At 35.2% G+C, this 18,781-nt stretch overlaps 1 protein-coding gene, 1 long non-coding RNA gene and 1 other non-coding gene across 4 annotated transcripts in view; 2 read left to right on the top strand and 1 right to left on the bottom strand.

The window, feature by feature from the left end:
• The window catches only part of LOC127866307 (uncharacterized), a 28,834-nt gene extending 20,718 nt beyond the window's left edge, over window positions 1–8,116 (bottom strand). Inside the window, exon 1 of the long non-coding RNA XR_008042950.1 lies at window positions 7,997–8,116. This is a non-coding gene — a long non-coding RNA (uncharacterized LOC127866307). The remainder of the gene's footprint in view (window positions 1–7,996) is intronic.
• LOC127866297 (acyl-coenzyme A synthetase ACSM3, mitochondrial-like) overlaps window positions 1–10,773 on the top strand; it is a 60,739-nt gene extending 49,966 nt beyond the window's left edge. For both annotated transcript variants that reach the window (XM_052406762.1, XM_052406761.1), the window contains 5 exons: window positions 1,159–1,260; window positions 7,200–7,327; window positions 8,020–8,119; window positions 8,765–8,884; window positions 10,044–10,773. In XM_052406762.1, coding sequence (XP_052262722.1) covers window positions 1,159–1,260; window positions 7,200–7,327; window positions 8,020–8,119; window positions 8,765–8,884; window positions 10,044–10,139 — 546 coding nt within the window. In that variant the 3' untranslated portion in view covers window positions 10,140–10,773. The remainder of the gene's footprint in view (window positions 1–1,158; window positions 1,261–7,199; window positions 7,328–8,019; window positions 8,120–8,764; window positions 8,885–10,043) is intronic.
• A 1,306-nt stretch (window positions 10,774–12,079) lies between these two features.
• Window positions 12,080–12,169, top strand: Trnaf-gaa (transfer RNA phenylalanine (anticodon GAA)). Its single transcript is given in 2 exon segments — window positions 12,080–12,116; window positions 12,134–12,169. It is a non-coding gene; the product is annotated as a tRNA-Phe (tRNA).
• Window positions 12,170–18,781: the final 6,612 nt, after the last annotated feature.

Genomic DNA, 18,781 nt, shown 5'->3' with positions numbered 1-18,781 from the left:
AAAACGGGGTGCATCCTTTGAACAGCCATAACTTCATCAATTGTGCAGCAATTTTCATGAACCCGGTCTTATTCAATGTAGAAATGAATTTCCTTTCTGGACATGTATATATCTTGTTATATTTCTACACATGCTGGTTCAAATTTTAAGAAATAAAACGATACACAATTCGCGTGACCTACTTAACAGCAATCAGACAGGATTTATGAATGAAATCTCCAGGTGTAAAGACACACCTTCGCATTGGACCAATGAAATCACTTGTGTGTTTAAAATGTCAGTTAGTTGAAATGAATGTAAACAAAGGTTTTAAACGGCGCTGGACAGTTAGTTTTGATGCATAATGCAACAGCAAGCACGTTAAGAATGTTTTTTTCATACGTTTTATTGAATTATGGTATCGAGGTCCGTGAACTTTGCAGGAAAAATGCCCTTTACTCAGTGAAGATTTCAAGCTTAGATCCTGTCTGATCGATGTCAAGTGGGTCACGCGAGTTGTGTATGGTGTTATGTCTTAAAAGTTGACCCAGTATTTGTAAAAATATTGCAAGACATGTACACTTCCAGAAAGGAAATTCATGTATGCGTTGAATAAGACCGAGATCGTGAAAATCGCTGCAAAATTGATGAAATAATGGCTGTTCAAATCGATGCACCCTGTTTTCGGGTGATTTTGAGTTGAATACCTTGTTATATATATATATTTGATAGTGAATTTTTTTTCAGGAAAGTTGATTTTTTGATATATTATGATTATTTATCATTCAAAATGATGTTTTCACGAATTAATATCATAGCCACACGCTAACCACCTGTGGAACCATGGGCTGATTCCGTAAAAAAACAACCATAAAATTGGTCCCTTGTTGAACCGTGACCTGATCACCAATTTAAAACTCATATATCAAGTGGTCCCTTGTTTAAGCATGTGCTGATCACCATTATAAAACCAATAGATCAAGTGGCCCCTCGTTGAACCATTTGCTGATCCCTGTTATAAAACCAATATATGAAGTGGCCCCTCTTTGAAACATGTTTTTATCCCTGTAATAAAAGCCATAGATCAAGTGGTCTTTGTTGAACCATGTGCAGATCCCCGTTATAAATGCTACAGATCAAGTGGTCTCTTGTTGAACAATGTGCAGATCCCTTTTACAGATTGTAGATGATGAGGGAACAGTATTGCCTAGGGGACAGGAGGGCAACATTGGGATTCGGTGCAAGCCTGTCTGGCCTGTAGGGCTCTTCACCAGGTACATTGTAAGTTCAAACTAAGTTATATAAGTCTAAATGTTATGTATGCATGCTTGAGTCCCAACTCCTGGGAAGAAATAGTACTTGAGGTTTTTGGAAATCTAATAATTACACTGCCTAGCAATTAAGAGGTCCCTCTATATGATCGCCTGTCTGGGTGCGTTGTCATAATAATATTTTGATGGGACTTGTTCATAGATTATAGAAAAATGTCCATAAATATATGTTTTTATAAAATTGTTATATTTGGATTAGTTAAAAAAGAAAAAGTAAACTATTGTATTTATAAAAATTAAGCAATATATTGCTTAACCTTGTTTTTGTGTGTGTGTTTTTTATCTAAATTTGTTTAATTGCACTTTTAAATTATAGAACCATAATTTGATTTATGTTATAAAGTTGATTAGAAAGTTTGCATTTCATGGACACGTGGTTATTGGGAAAGACCATACCATTTGCCATGTCATATTTAAATTTAGAGCTTAGAAAACCTCAGCCCTGACCACTAAATTGAATAACTCTAGTAAAAGTCTGTATTTCAGTTTTCTGAGGTGGGCCACACATTTGTGTTATAATCAAGGCAGACTTTTTAACTATCAGTCACAATGGCTGACCATCTCATTATATATGTAGATATATCCTAGTTTTCTCTCAATGAATTAAAGGGGCCTCAGATTCACAGATTTTGGCATGTTTTGAAGTTATCTAATTAAATGCTTTATATTGATACATGTAAAAATTGTCCGGTCCCATTTTTTCCCTATAAAACCATGCGTAAAATATCTCCTCAAAACCGGAATCCCCTCAATTCCGAATACCGGTCATTCTTTGGATAAAAATTAGGTCATTCCATACGTAATTGTACTGCTCTAAACCGTTCAGGGTCGGTTTATTGCACCTCAGACCTAGTGTCAAAAAGTTGTGAATAGTGGATTTAAGATGCGTGAAATTAATAAAGGTGGTTGAAAATGTGCAAACTGTAAAAATAGCAAAACAATTGAAAAATACTTGTCCTGTGATGTACATATAGATCAATAGAGGTGTTAATACTGATTATAATTACTGATAACAAACATAGAGTTCTTTAGTGTGTTTTGTTTTTGATATAGGAAGCCGTGCTAAATTTTATTTATCTTATTGCTGTTTAATTTTGTATTGTTTATTACAATTGCTTATTTAGTGTCATATAAAAAGGGTGATTTGCAGAGTTCTTGAAACAGTTTCATTTAGATATTAAGATAACCGAGACTAAAAATGTCCAAACCTCCTTCTAAGCGAAGGCGCGTGGAATTGTCTTTAGAAGACAAAATCACACTGATAAAAGAGTCCGTGATGTTCCCTAAACCTACACTCAAGATGCTGTCGGAGAAATATGGGGTAGGAAAGTCGACGATCGGGGATATCGAGCAAAAAAAGGCTGCGTACATGTCTCACTGGGAAAACAACTTGTCACCCAAACAAAAGTCGGTTCAACAAATCTCGGTAGAGTTCGAAACTGGGTCGTGCCGGGTCAAAAACTAGGTCACTTGGTCAAAAAAAGGAAAAAACTTGTAAACACTTTATAAGTCACATTTCATGCCCAATCTTCGTGTAACTTTGTCAAAATGTTTGTCTTAATGATATGTTGGTTGAGTTCAAAAGTGGTTCTGGTCCGTTGAAAAACATGAACACCAGTGGGTGGGGCAGTTTTCCTTATTTAGCTATAGAGAAACCTTGTAAACACACTAGAAGTCACAATTTTTGCCCAATCATCATAGAAGTTGGACAAAACATTGGTTTTATTGATTTCTAGGATGAGTTCAAAAATGGTCCAGATCGGTGAAAAACATGGCCTCCAGTGGGCGGGGCATTTTTCTCTTTATGTATATAGTGAAAACATGTGAACACTCTAGAAGTCACATTTTTGGTCCAATTTTCATGAAATTTGGTCAGAACATTTGTTTCCTTGAGTTGAGTTAAAAAATGGTTCCTGTCAGTTGAATTACATGGCTGCCGGGGGGGGGGGGGCAGTTTTTTTTATATTTATATAGTAAAAAAAGCTTGTGAACACTCTAGAAGTAACATTTTTTGCCCAATCATCATGAAACTTGGTGAAATGATGTGTTTTATATATATCTCAGATGAGATCGCAAATGGTCCTGATCGGTCAAAAAACATGGCTGCCAGAGGGGGGGGGGGAGTTTTCCTTATGTGACTAGAGAGAAACCTTGTGATCGAACACTATAGAAGTCTCATTTTTTGCCTAATCATTGTGAATATTAGTCAATACATTGGTTTTATTGATTTCATGGACAAGTTGGAAAATGGCTCAGATCGGTGAAACACACTTTTTAGCTCACCTGATTGTTCAGGTGAGGTTTTAGAATTGGTCTTTGTCCGCCGTCCGTTCGTCCACATTTGGTTTGTAAACACTCTAGCATTCACACTTCTCAAGCATTCTTTATGAAAGTTGCTGAAAGATCTCAGTCAAGTTTGTTAATGAGCAAAATCACATGATTAATGCCATAATTATTGACCTTAGATTGTCCAAATTTTCATTATATTATACAAAATCCTTGTAAACACTCTAGAGGTCACAATTTTGTTTCAGATTTTATGAATTTATGAAAAATATTTATTTTTATAAGCAAAGTTTGATGTTTGGTTAGGGGGGTCAACTCAAAATATAGGTCACCAGGTAAAATCTTACAAAAACAAAAACACTCCATACGCCAGAGTTTTGGTTTTAATGATGAAACTTGACCAGGATGTTTGTCTGGACAATATCTAGGTAAAGTTTGACGTTTGGTAAAGATTAAATGAACCGACTCCTCTCAGGTGAGCGAACTAGGGCCATCTTGGCCCTCTTGTTAATATTCTAGTGGCCACATTTATTGTCCAATCTTTATGAAACTTGCTTAGTAACATGTATTCCAATGGTTTCTTGGATAGGTTTGAAAATGGTTTTGGTTGGTTACAATACATGTACATGGCTGCCAGAGGGTGGGGCAATTTTCTTTAATGTATTGTAAAACATTGTTGACACTCTAGAAGTCACATTTATTGTTTAATCTTCATGAAACTTTGTCAGTCGAAGATGAAAAGAGCTAGACTAAAGACAAATGTGAACACCAATGCATACATGTAGATATTTTGTTTGCAAACATGTTTGGTTACACTTTTTGGTATTGACATTTGTTGAAGAAATTAATTTTGATGAAGACACCGCAAAGGACACAATAAAGTTGCCAATTGTCTTAGGAAAATGGACATTTTTATGTCATATATTTTCAATTTCTGATAATACTTCCAATGGTCAAATAAAATATAAAATAACACTGATGGATGAATCCAGGATTGTCGTTGGGAAGTTTTATTTTTATCAGTGCTGTATGAGACCTTGAAAGGCATGGCTTGAATTACAAAACCAGTACATTGAACCATCCTTATATAAGGTAATAGCACAATGGTGCATGCAAGACCAAATGATGTGATGGAAACAGCAGTTTGGGGTAGTTGTTCTTTCAACAACCTTATCAGAGTTAAATGTGTCATTATCTACAGAAAATATTTATGTACATGTTATAAACATGTTGGTTTTTTAAAAATCAAGAAAAAACAGTGTATCTGTAGACGCAAAACATTTGTTGAGTCAGTTCTTAAAATTGCTAATTGGAACACTGCATTTTTTTAATTAAATTTTATTATTATTTCTTATCTATCATTATGCTGGAATTCATTAATGTTCATGTGCTTGAGACAAAATCCCAGTGACTAAAATTAACATTTTGCTTAAAGGTAAGTACATCTGAATAAATTCATCATTCCATCATGTGTGTCTATAAACTAGGCCACCGGGTCAAATCTGTAAAAAATCATATTACCTCTCTAGAAGTGACTTGATTGACTCAATCTTGATGAAACATGTTCAGAATGTCTATCTTGAAAATAACCCTGCCAGGTTTTAGGTCCTCTTGTCTACTATAGGTATTTTTAATTCATTACGCTTTAGCGACGATGATTATCTTGGCAGCATCATAGGGTTTTCATTAATTTCTTGAGTTTTGCTTGTCTTAATACTTGTAGAGCATGTTTATCAGGTGTATGACAACACACTGTAATCTCAGTATTCAACAAATAATACAGTTCTTGATCAGCAGAAATGTGTGCTTAATTAACACATATGCTATTATAATAATCTGAAATATTGCATTTTAGATTTACAATGTTATACTTTTACAAAATATGAAAATAATTATTAATTACCGGTATTATCAGTCCTTTAACAGTATACACTAAGGCTTGAAATGTTATAGATGTACTATTAGTAAGAGTTGCAAGAGACACCAACTTGTTTTCAATTGGTGTTTGTCTTAGCACGGCATTTTGTAATTATTTTGTTTATAATTTAATGCTGTTATATTATTTTTATGCAGCATTACCAAATATACAATATTCATTTAAAAGCTAAAAGAAGCAATCTGAATTGCAATAACATGTAATTTGCAAATAACAGAGTCATTACAGTCAGATACACTTCTCATGCTGTATAAATTAGGTTTTGGAATTGTTATGGAGATTTTGCTCACGCTTTCAATCAGTTTTAATTTTTATCCCCCGCCAGAGGCGGGGGGATATTGTTTTGGCGTTGTCCCTCCGTCCGTCCGGCACTTTTGTGTCCAGAGCTATATCTTGAAAGTTCTTTGGTGGATTTCATTTAAACTTGGTATGAGTATATATATGCATAAGAGGATGATGCACGCCAAATGGCATTGTACACCATCTGTTAAAAACAGACTTATGGCCCTTTGTATCTTGAAAAAATGCTTTTTAGTGTCCGGAGCCATATCTTGGAAGTTCTTTGGCAGATTTCATTTAAACTTGGTATGAGTATATATATGCATAAGAGGATGATGCACGCCAAATGGCATTGTACACCATCTGTTAAAAACAGACTTATGGCCCTTTGTATCTTGAAAAAATGCTTTTTACTATAGGCACTTTTGTGTCCGGAGCCATATCTTGGAAGTGCTATGGCGGATTTCATTTAAACTTGGTATGAGTATATATATGCATAAGAGGATGATGCACGCCAAATGGCATTGTACACCATCTGTTAAAAACAGACTTATGGCCCTTTGTATCTTGAAAAAATGCTTTTTACTATAGGCATTTTTGTGTCAGGAGCCATATCTTGGAAGCGCTTTGGCGGATTTCTTTGAAACTTGCTAAATAAATTGTGAAGGCTTAAGAACCTTCCTTTGTCTTAGTTTTGTGTTATTGTCCTCCGTCCGTCCATCTATCATTATGTTCATCCGTCCAATTTGCACCCATCCTCAAACAAAGCATATGTTGCGGGGGATACCTTGGGCCTTTCAGGCCCTCTTGTTGTTTTTATTTTACGATTTAGAGGTATGTTATTCAGTGTCATAACAACATAGTATTAATCATAAGAACCAGGGGAGTGATTTCTCTTCCTTTTAGTTGATTTCGTCCCTTTCAATTTCTAAATAATTTTAAAATAGTTTATCGATCTGTATAGTAATTTGAGGTTTGTTGAATCCTGTAGAGGTGGTTAGGGCATTTTTCTCCCCTGAAGTGGTTCTTAAATCACACCCCTGAGGGCTAAAAAGTGTTATATGAAAGAAAATAAAATGTACCTTTGCCTCTGTGATTCCCCTTTTACCATTATCACAAGAGGGAAGAGGTATATATGTATTGAAGTTTGTTTGCATGATTTGTCTGTCGGTCTTGATATCTGTTGAGCAAAGTTCTTCCCTATTTCTCAAATGATTAAATTGAAACTTAAAACATGTCATCACCACGAAGTATAGACACTTTTTACATGCTTAGTATTCCACGCGTTTCTAAATTAGTTGCACTTGAACTTACCTGACTAAGGCCTTTCTTGATATTAGTCGAGCTTAATTTGTCCATTGTGCAATCTGACATGTTTTTCTGTGTAGGATGACGAGGCCCGTATGCAGTCAGTGCTTCGTGGAGATTACTACCTGACTGGGGACAAGGCCACTATGGATGATGAGGGCTATGTGTGGTTTATGGGCCGCAATGATGACGTAATCCTCACTTCTGGGTAACGATAAATTACGATTGCCTCTATGTTTTGAACCCCTAAGCATTACCTGCACAAGTATTTAAAAAAAAGGGTAATCCAAGTTTTAGAGCATTAAAATAAGGGGTATTATACTAGAAATATGGTGTTAATTTGACATACATGTATACCCTATTTATAGATCACACAAATTTATTGAAGTTGAGCTAATATTAAAACATGATAGGAGGGAGGGAGGGAAGGAGGGAGGGAGGGAAGGAGGGAGGGAGGGGAGGGGAGGGGGGGGGGGGAGGGAGGGAGGGGAGGGGGTGTGGGGGGAGGGAGCTAGAGATCTTGTTATATTATGTTTCTGTAGGTATGCATCCTAGAAAACTTCAGGAGAGCAAACAGATTTGGCTCCTGCTTTAGGTGAGCACACAGATTTGGCCCCTGTAAAAAATAGCCAGCCAAGCTATAATTGGACACTTAAATTGAAAGTTCTGTCCAACCAGAGAATACATTACAATATGAGTCACATGAATAATAACATTATTGTTTTACAGTACCCTTTAAATATAAGTTCTCAGAAAATTATATAAACAACATGAACTAACAGTACATGTATACTGAAGTATACTCGGATTTTGTGTGCCACCAAAAGGTCATATATCCAACATGTAGACATGCTGACAGTATTAGTATAATACATACGTGTACATGTTTGTTGTGTTCAGCTACAGGATAGGTCCATTTGAGGTGGAGAGTGCGTTGATTGAGCATCCGGCTGTGCTGGAGTCAGCGGTAGTAAGCTCTCCAGACAAACTGAGGGGAGAGGTAAATACATGGCTACATATGAGCTTCACTCTGTGATAAAGGTGTTTAATGCATGTACGTTAAGTGTCATCCGTTATAAGTCTATGCGGACTGCACAAGGATAAGAGACTTTCCAACTTAACTGGATCTTCATCACGAAGAGTCTTTCTTTAAAGTATAAATATAATAAAAGACTAAAATGTTGTCCCTGATTGTGCGGACTGCACAGGCTATTCTGGGACGACGCTTTACGCACATGCATTAAACCCCCTTATCACTGAGAAAGCTTCATATAATAGTTGGATGAACAGTTAGCAGTTTAGCACAGTTGTGAATGTACAGGTACTGAGTACTTTGCACATAGAGATTGACCATAACTTATAACAGTTGACCAATAGTTCATGAACAACAAGAGTTGCGGACTTAACAACACATAGTGCCTTCGTATTATCAAAGAGTTTTCTCATGTAACAAAAATTCAATGATTGACATTCACTATCTGTATTATGTCAACTGTACATCCACATGCATGTGGCTCATTAAAGGTGCTTCTTTATGCAGCTAGAATGTTTTTGTCCTGAATTAAACAATTGATCTAAGCATTATCATGTTATAATTACACTCATTATGCAGCCATACAATTCCACTATATTTCAATTATTGTAGGTTGTAAAAGCATTTGTGATACTGACAGAAGCGTTCAGGAATGCTGATACAGAGGCCTTGACCTTTGAACTACAGGAGCACACAAAGCGTGTCACGGCTCCTTACAAATACCCAAGGAAGGTACCGTATAGCTTAACATTTACACCCTCAGGGAGGGTGTATATGACTTCTCTCAGTTAGTGGAGAAAACAAACATACTGCAACATTTCTCAAGCGATTCAATAAAAACTTTTCAATGTAATCACCATTTAAATGTAGATGTACAAAACACTTTGTCATATCCTTCGTGTACTGTCTACAAGTGTCTACATGGTCTACCAAAGCCATCCCAAACATGCTATGCATCTGCTTTCTTACTTCTTATGTTGTGTTAAGTGTTTACAAATATTTTCTCACTGTATGTTTTGTATTAAAATATGGTCTTCGTAAGGATAGTATGGTAAGATTATTTTTAAAAACATTATGTTTTAGCTGAAATATGTAGTTTTAAACCTATTTATTTTAGCTCGATTGCATCGAAAGCCTATGGCTTATATAAACGCTCTCGAGTCCGTTTCCTGGGCCTAGAACCAAAACTTAGTGTCTTTGGGGGAGATTTAAAGAACGCTCCCATGTTGGGGATTGAACCCGTGACCTCCCGGTCGCTAGGCGGACACCATATCCATTACACCACGGCGACCATTGAAATATGTACATACTTGTATATAATATTTAAGGATTAAGTGAGAAAGGTTGCCTTTGGTACCAATTTATCTATTTGACAACATTCTATGGTCACATTAACACTATGTGCCCATGACATAATAATGCTGTTCAAAGCTATATATTTCCAAACATCCACAAGTAACTGGGTTATACTTTATACATATAAATAGACTGTAAAATAGTTTTTTGTTGATTGTCTTGAGGTTCTTCATTTTCAACTCTTATCATCACCAAATTCAAGCTACAGAAATGGAAACACTTAGTTTATTGTTGAATTGGTCTGCTCTGAATCTGCATCTTATTTGTCATGGCCTATTGCATTCTATTGCACAACCAAGAAGTTTCCCTTCAGTCTATTTGTGCTCCAGGGTCAAATGGATGGTATGGGGTACCTAATTTAAAAAAATACTTTTTTTTTTTTCTGACACAGCAATGCCCTTACCCAAAATGTTTTGATTTCACTTGGCATGTGTAGTATTTTATACTAGTCCTATACATGTCATTTGCAAATAACACATGTATGGCCTTGGGCAAACACATGAAAATTTATTCTATTCATAGGTCTTTTTTTCAGATTGAGTTTGTTGACAGTCTTCCAAAGACAGTAAGTGGGAAAATAAGAAGAGTAGAGCTTCGTAACAAGGAATGGAGAAGGGAGAAACCAAACTAGTTGTCAAGTATAGTTCTGAAAGTCAGAATAGTGCATGTGTTTTAGACAATACATGGTATTTTTATAAAATACATATTTTATTTTTTAGGAGTTTAACTAGCAATAATTGTTCCATATTACAGAATATAAAAAAACACATATTTATTTGTACATAATTAAGTGCCTAGAAGGTCACAGTAGAATTAATAATGTACTGTTTTTTATTCATGTTGATATTGTTTATATAATAGTAAATACACATGAATGACTTTTATAGGTTGTCTAAATTACATGGAGTTTAGGTGTAGCAATGCTGGTCTATATAAAAGGATCTGTCCTTCATTTCAATTTATAAATACAGACATGTTTGACCAGCATCTGCTTAAGTAAACCCATGCTCTGGAGGCCACCTTAACCACTCTTGATACACATGGTAAACACTTTATTCTTGACTATGTCAAGGTTTGAACAAAAAACAAGGAAACCAGGCCAAGTGTTTTCCGATTGCTGTTCTTTGGGCTCACTGCTCATAGGCTATCTTGGCCCTATTGTATTTATTATTTGTTAAAGTGATCGTGTCTCGCCATTTTTGACAATATTGTTTTCCTTTTGTTTTTGAGACAGGATTTTGAGAATTTTACAATGATTAAAAGTTCTGCTGTTATTACCAACTCATGGGTATATTGTAAAGGTAATTTGACTGTGATTTTTTTCCGAGCCTTTTTACAAATGATTAATTACATGATATGAATGTATTAACATTTGTATGTTTTTTAATGATGGTTTAATTTTAGTGATTTTTGGAACACCATCTGCATACAGAAGTTGTTAAAGAATATTTGTTTCTGTTTTTAATTGTGCATATATTGACATACACAGGGACCTGCGCTGCCGCGCTTAAGGTCTGTCCTCTCGTAACACTTTATTATTATACACTTTGTGTTTGTGCCATGTTTCAAGGACATCTCATCACGTCCAGTGTTGATGATTATGCCCCCTTCCAAGACAGGGGATTATCCATCGGTCTGTCTATCAATTGGATAGTCAGTCTATAGACCATTTTGTTTCTGCTTGATATCCTGAGGATGCTTAAACCTGCCATCGTCGAAATAAATTGGTTATATGATTACTTAGGGTTAAACTAAGATGCCTATCAATTTTGCAGTCAACAGGTCTTATTTCAAGATAACAGGGTATTATCCACATGAAGCTTAGCATGTACAACCATGTACCACAGTCAGTTTTAGGTAACGTTAATACTCATTATAACCCTTCCTTAGGCAGATTTTACATTGTGATAAAACACTATCTGAACAGTTGACACCACATTCCTAATTAGGTCCTTTTATTGGATAGATTATGGTACTGTCTGCAGAAAAGAAACATTCTGTATAACATGGTGTTCACAAAAACATATTGGGGCAAATGTAATTATCCATTTATTGGCGTCGCTCTGGAGAGCGGCGACAAGTATGTAATGCATTTTTTTTTCGCTCATGGGAGGAGAAGTTATAAAACGGATCAATGTATATATTTTTGTTTTAAGAATATCTTGCATAGTGGTGATTTTTTGTGTAAATTAGTGTAAATAAGTACTGCATTTTTACCCCTTTACATTTATAACAACATTTATTGCCAATAATGCAAAGCTAATTGTTTTAATTAATAACTGATCCACAACTGATCACAGGGGAAAGATCACATGGACTGGGCAAATACGCGAAACTTTCTGGTGTTGTATAAAAACAAAACATAATCAAAATATATTTATTTTGTGTTTTTTCTAATTTGCTTATTTAGTGGAGAATCAATGTAGTACCATATTTGACGACCTATCGCGCAAGCAAGTTTATTGGAAGGCGTAGTGGTACGAAAACGTACAATGTATTAGTTTATTAATATACATATAATTACGATCGCTATACACAACTTCACCAAATAGCAGTACATAAATGATGTCAGCCGGAATAGCTCAGTTGGGAGAGCGTAAGACTGAAGTTGTTTACGCAACAATCATCTTAAGGCCCCCGGTTCAATCCCGGGTTCCGGCACGAACGGAACAGTTCGGTGGCTGACAATTTTTTTCAGTCAGGTTCATAAATATAATAAAGCTTTATTTAATGTAGACATTTTTAAATCCATTTTACTACAATTGGACAGTTTTATTAAAATTAACGGATGCCGCGTGGTGACAACGTTAATTAACATTTCTTACATCACCTAAATATCTTATAAAAAATACACGTGTTTTTATATTAACAAATAAATGCAAACAACACATCTATTTTCCTTTTTTGTTATGGTTGTCTATCATAGGCCCTAAGTACTATCCCTACCACGTATAGAGCGCGAAGCGCGACACGTATTATTGATAGTAACAATGAGTTGCGATAAAGGAAGCAGCCGCTTATCAAGGAGGAGCTGTGTCCCAGCAACCCGTTTCCCTAGAGTCAAGCACTCCTCTGAGTTTTTTTTAAGACCCACATATAAAGCGCGAAGCATTATCCGACCATTACGTCCATAGTTATCTTCCTTAGAATTTGAGAAATTTTGAAATCATTGATCGAAGTCCAAAATTTTCATCCGATTGTTCCCAAACTTGCACAGTTTTTTTATTATCAATGAGGACCCAACCCAAACTCTCTATATGAGCAATATCGGACCATAAGTCCATAATTATGTCTCTTAATTTAAAAATAAAAGTGAAAAACTGCTTGGTTAGGTGATTATGTCAACATTTTTCATCAGATTCTTTCCAAACTTACAGTGTCTTCATATCAATGAGCATTTTCCCTCATTAAAAATGAGAAACATCGGGACAATAAGTCCAGAATTTTTTCTATTAGATTTGACAAAATAAACAATTTCCACTTGTTTAAAAGATTTCACAACTTTCGTCTGAATTTTTCCAAACTTGTTAAGTGTTTTTATATCAGTATTACTCGAACCCTATTGAAAATGATGATTATCGGAGCAATAAATCTATTATGATCTTTTACTGAAGTTCAAAGTATTGTGAAATGCAGCTTCTTTATGCAATTTACAGTTTTCATTCAAATTTTTTTCAAACTTTTACAGTGTTTTTATCAATGAGTACTCAACCCCTATCGTAAATGAGCAACGTAAGAATAAGTTCAGAATCATCTCCCCTTGAAGTTGAGAAAAATATGAAATTACGCTTACAAGATGAAGCAGATTTTTTTAAACCTACACAGTTCTGTTCCATTAATGAAAACTGCACACGGATGCCAGTAAAAAAAAGGAAACCAATGTAAATAAAATGAACTTTGAAATATTGGGGGGTTACAACACAAAATCATAGATAATGGTTATTTATGGGTTATAACACAACATCATAAATAATGGTTATTTGGGGGTTATAACACAAATTATAGATAATGGTTATACCAGTATCTTTTTCTATTTTGTTTAAAATAATCCGCCAATATATTAATATTTACAGTAAAAAAAAATCGTTCCATGTAACTTCATTGAGTGCCTTTTACACTGAAATTCCCGACGCCCTTTGATCCTTTGCATCAATACTTATCTTGTTGATTATATGATTGCATATTTGAGTTTAACGGTGGGTTAGGCTTATTTAGATCATTTTAATATCAATGTAAGTTTGGGATTGGGACACACATGTCAAACAAGCAACTTATATCCATTATGTATTCTTTTGTGTTTGTCGAAAATACCAAAGAAAACATTATATATATGCATGTAAATATATACAAATGTATATTGCAATATTTTATACATTGTGTATAATATCTTTGTTTGTATGTGCTTATTTTATCTGTTAAGTATATAAAAAGTTTGTAACATCATTTTATGCAGAAAAATACATAACTAGTATATTTGTTGTTACATCCTTCAAATACTCTGACATCATATGTTAGTAAGGTAACCTAACCTATGTTATGTCTGTTTCATTTTTTAAATTAATGTGCAATTGTCTTGTAGTTATCATAATCAGGAATTGAAAAAAAAATGTGTTAGCATGTTTACTAGTAGTTAATAATTTCCAATACCATATAAAGTATTTCTAGAAAATATTGCGGATGGGACAAGATGCGCAACATACGAGCCTTTTTTATGCCCCCGGTAGGGTGACATATAGCAGTTGCACTGTCAGTATGTCAATCTGTCCGTCCGTCAGAAAACTTTAATGGTCATAACTTTTTCAATATTTAACATAGCAGCTTGATATTTGGCATGGTTGTGTATCTCATGGAGCTGCACATTTTGAGTGGTGAAAGGTGAAGGTCAAGGTCATCCTTCAAGGTCAAATGTCTAATATATGGCGTCCGTCCGTCCGAAAACTTTAAAATTGGCCATTACTTTTTCACTATTGAAGATCGCAACTTGATATTCGGTATGCATGTGTATCTCCTGGAGCTGCACATTTTGAGTGGTGAAAGGTCAAGGTCATCCTTCAAGGTCAAATGTCAAATATTCGGTCCGTCCGAAAACTTTAACATTTGCCATAATTTTTTCACCATTGAAGGTAGCAACTTGATATTTAGCATGCATGTGTATCTCCTGAAGCTTAACATGTTGAGTGGTGACAGGTGAAAATCAAGGTCATCCTTCAAGATCAAATGTCAAATATTCCGTTCGTCCAAAAGCTTTAACATTGGCCATAACTTTTTAAATATTGAAGATAGCTACTTGATATTTGGCATGCATGTGTATCTCATGGAGCTGCGCATTTTGAGTGGTAAAAGATCTTGAACAATTTTAAATACAGACACAATACATGTAGCTATTGAGAATATTGTCGTGAAGAAATTACAAAAACTGACTTCATGGGTCAACAGACACAGTGGAGACATCATTAATGAACTCATCAGGTTGATAATGGACAGGAGCTCACGAGAGCACCAAAGTTGTTACCCCTTTTTGTAAGAAAAACCTGCAATACAGTAGATGTACTCGTGATGTGTAGATCTTTACATAATCTTGGCCTAGTACAAGTGGGATGTAAAACAAGATCGCCGGGTCGTGCAGGTCTAATCTTATAATCATCTTGTACATGTAACCGCTAAGTCACATTATGAATCAATCTTAATGAAACTTGGTATTGCAAATGATTGGTTCAAAGACAATGTCAACATTGAAACTCTCAGAAATATACTAATAAAGACTTTTACATGTGAATTCAATACTAAAAATTGGAAAATTGATGTACGTTGAACTCATTTTGTTGCTTTATTTATCTCTTCAGGTCTATTATGGCCCAAAATTTGGAAAATTGACGTATGTTGAATTCATTTTTAGCTCATCTTTTTTTTCTTAATTATGAGTTATTGTCATCTCCTGAGCTTCTGCAGCGTGTTTAGGTCCACTTTTCTCATAAAGTATCAAAGCTATTGCATTCAAACATGGCACACTTACTTTCATGAGTGGACTAGGCAGGCAAAGTAAGATAACTCTGGCTGGCATTTTGACAGAATTATGTGCCCTTTTTATTCTTAGAAAATTAAAAATTTGCTTAAGTTTTCTGTTTAGGTCCACTTTATTCCTAAAGTATCAAAGCTATTCCTTTTATACTTGCAACACTTAAGAGCTATCATAAGGGGACTGTGCAGGCAAAGTTATGTAACTCTGACCGGCATTTTGACAGAATTATATGCCCTTTTTATACTTAGAAAATTGAACATTTGGTTAAGTTTTGTGTTAAAGTCCACTTTATTCATAAAGTATCAAAGCTATTGCTTTCATACTTGCAATACTTACTAACAATCATAAGGGGTCTGTGCAGGCAAAGTTATGTAACTCTGACTGCCATTTTGACAGAATTATGGCCCCTCGATACTTAGAAAATTGAAATTTATCATATTGATTGCTTTCAGGTTTGGAACACTCGCTAACTATCATAAGGGGACTGTTCAAGACAAGGTGTATAACTCTGGTTGGCATTTTGATGGAATTATGGCCCTTTTTGACTTAGTAACTTTGAATATTTGGTTAAATTTTATGTTTAGATCCACTTTACTTTTAAAGTATCAAGACTATTGCTTTCACACTTCAAATACTTTCTAACTATCATGAGGGATTGAGGGTACTGTACCTGGCAAGTTGAATTTGACCTTAACCTTTGAATGACCTTGACTCTCAAGGTCAAATTATTAAATTTTGCTAAAATTGCCATAACTTAATTTATGAACAGATTTGATTCATACTTTGACAAAAGAACACTACCTGACATACCACAATGGACTCCACCCAAACCATCCCCCACGCTCCACCCCAGAATCCTCCCCATTTTTAGCTCACCTGTCACGAAGTGACATGGTGAGCTTATGTGACCGTATGATGTCCCTTGTGCGTGTGTCCGTCAACAATTTGTTTGTGTAGACAGTAGAGGTCACAGTTTTCATCCGATCTTTATGAAATTTGGTCAGAATGTTTATCTTGATGAAATCTGGGTTGGGATTATATTTGGGTCATCTGGAGTCAAAAACTAGGTCACAAGGTCAAAAAAACTAGGTCACTAGGTCAAATAATATAAAAACCGTGTGTAGACTATAGAGGTCACAGTTTTCATCCAATCTTTATGAAATTGAGTCAGAATGTTTATCTTGATGAAATCTGGATTGGGATTGTATTTGGGTCATCTGGGGTCAAAAACTAGGTCACTAGGTCAAATAATAGAAAACCCTTGTGTAGACAATAGAGGTCACAGTTTTTCATCCAATCTCTATGAAATTTGGTCAGAATGTTTATCTTTATTAAATTTGTGTTGGGATTGTATTTGGGTCATCTGTGGTTAAAAACTAGGTCACTAGGTAAAAAAACTAGGTCACTAGGTCAAATAATAGAAAAACCTATTGTTGACAATTGAGGTCGCGGTTTTCATCCAATCTTTATGAAATTGAGTCAGAATGTTTATCTTGATGAAATCTGGGTTGGGATTGTATTTGGGTCATCTGGCGTAAAAAACTAGGTCACAAGGTCAAATAATAGAAAAACCTTGTGTAGACAATAGAGGTCACAGTTTTCATCCAATCTTTTTGAAATTTGGTCAGAATGTTTATCTTGATTTAATCTGGGTTGGGATTGTATTTGGGTCATCTGGGGTCAAAAACTAGGTCACTAGGTCAAATCATAGAAAAACTTTGTGGTTATTTAAAGGGCAGTACCCGGCTAAAAACAGCCACTTGAATATATGTTTTCTTGTGTATTTATATGAATTCCATAAACATGGTATCAGACATTATGTCAGTATATGCAAAGAAACAAATATATTAAAAATATCATGTGTGGCCTTTACAAGTTACAATGAAATATAAATAAAAGATCTGGTAACATGTCAAATGGTACATATACAACATAAACATACAAATACATTATATCTTAACGCTTTCTCGTTCTCGCTTACCATTTGTGGAATGTGTACGGAACAATCTCTGCGGGTGCTGTGCTTATGCTGCAAATAAAATGATAAATGTGAAGAGTATGGGGAACTGTGAATTATAGGAATCATTAGCACGTTAGGATGACAATGCTGCTTTTCTGAATTTAACCTCATTACTTATCAAATATGAGTTATATCAACTCACAACATAAATATAACTCAGTGCAAATACAAGAAAGGGTAAATGGATAAGGTAGAAATAGAACTTACCTTATTTTGAAGTAATGGCAACTATTAAAAGTAGATCTGAACAGTTCTGTGGCCAAGTTGAAAGTGACCAGAAGATAAGAATAGAGTGGGAAAATCACTGGTCAAGCCTGACTGGACAATTACCTAAACTGAACATACTCATATGCTTGACTGACTTTAATTCTTTAGACTGGCCACAGGATAACAGCTTAATAAATAAACCATGTTAACACAATGAAATAAAGGGAAATAAGAACATTTAAACAGAACAAAAGAACAGAATAATTGAAATGAATATTTCAACCCGGTTACATAGACAATAGAGGTCATAGCTTTCATCTGATCTTAATGAAATATGGTCAGAATGTTTATTTTGATAATATCTGATTTTGGATCGTATATGGGTCATCTGGAGTCAAAAATTAGGTCACCTGGCCAATTCTAGTAAAACCTTGTGTAGATGAAAGAGCTCACAGTTTTCATCACGTCTTAATGAAATTTTGTCAGAATGTATTAATTGATGAAATCTGTCTTGGGATTGTTTATGGTAAAATATAAGTTGATGTAGCAAGGTTAGTCAGGTGAGCGATTCAGGGCCATCACGGTCCTCTTGTTTTTCATTTTGTTCCTTATCTTTGAAAGATCATCTAATAAATGACCACAGCCCCACACTATACCCCCCTCTCAAACCACACTCCCATCCCCCCCTGACCCCCCCCCCCCCCCCCCCAAGAAAAAAGAACAAAAAAAATATTTATTTTTATTATTTTATTTGTGAAACCATCCAACCATCCCACCCACGAATCCCCCTCCCCATCCCCCCCCCAAAAAAAATGCATTATTTTTTATTTTTATGCCCCCCTTCGAAGAAGAGGGGGTATATTGCTTTGCTCATGTCGGTCGGTCAGTCGGTCCGTCCGTCCACCAGGTGGTTTCCGGATGATAACTCAAGAACGCTTGGGGCTAGGATCATGAAACTTCATAGGTACATTGATCATGACTCACATATGACCCCTATTGATTTTGAGGTCACTAGGTCAAAGGTCAC

Source organism: Dreissena polymorpha, chromosome 2, assembly GCF_020536995.1.
Source record: "Dreissena polymorpha isolate Duluth1 chromosome 2, UMN_Dpol_1.0, whole genome shotgun sequence".
Classification (NCBI taxonomy): Eukaryota; Metazoa; Mollusca; class Bivalvia; order Myida; family Dreissenidae; genus Dreissena; species Dreissena polymorpha.
This window is presented reverse-complemented; position numbering and strand designations above follow the sequence as displayed.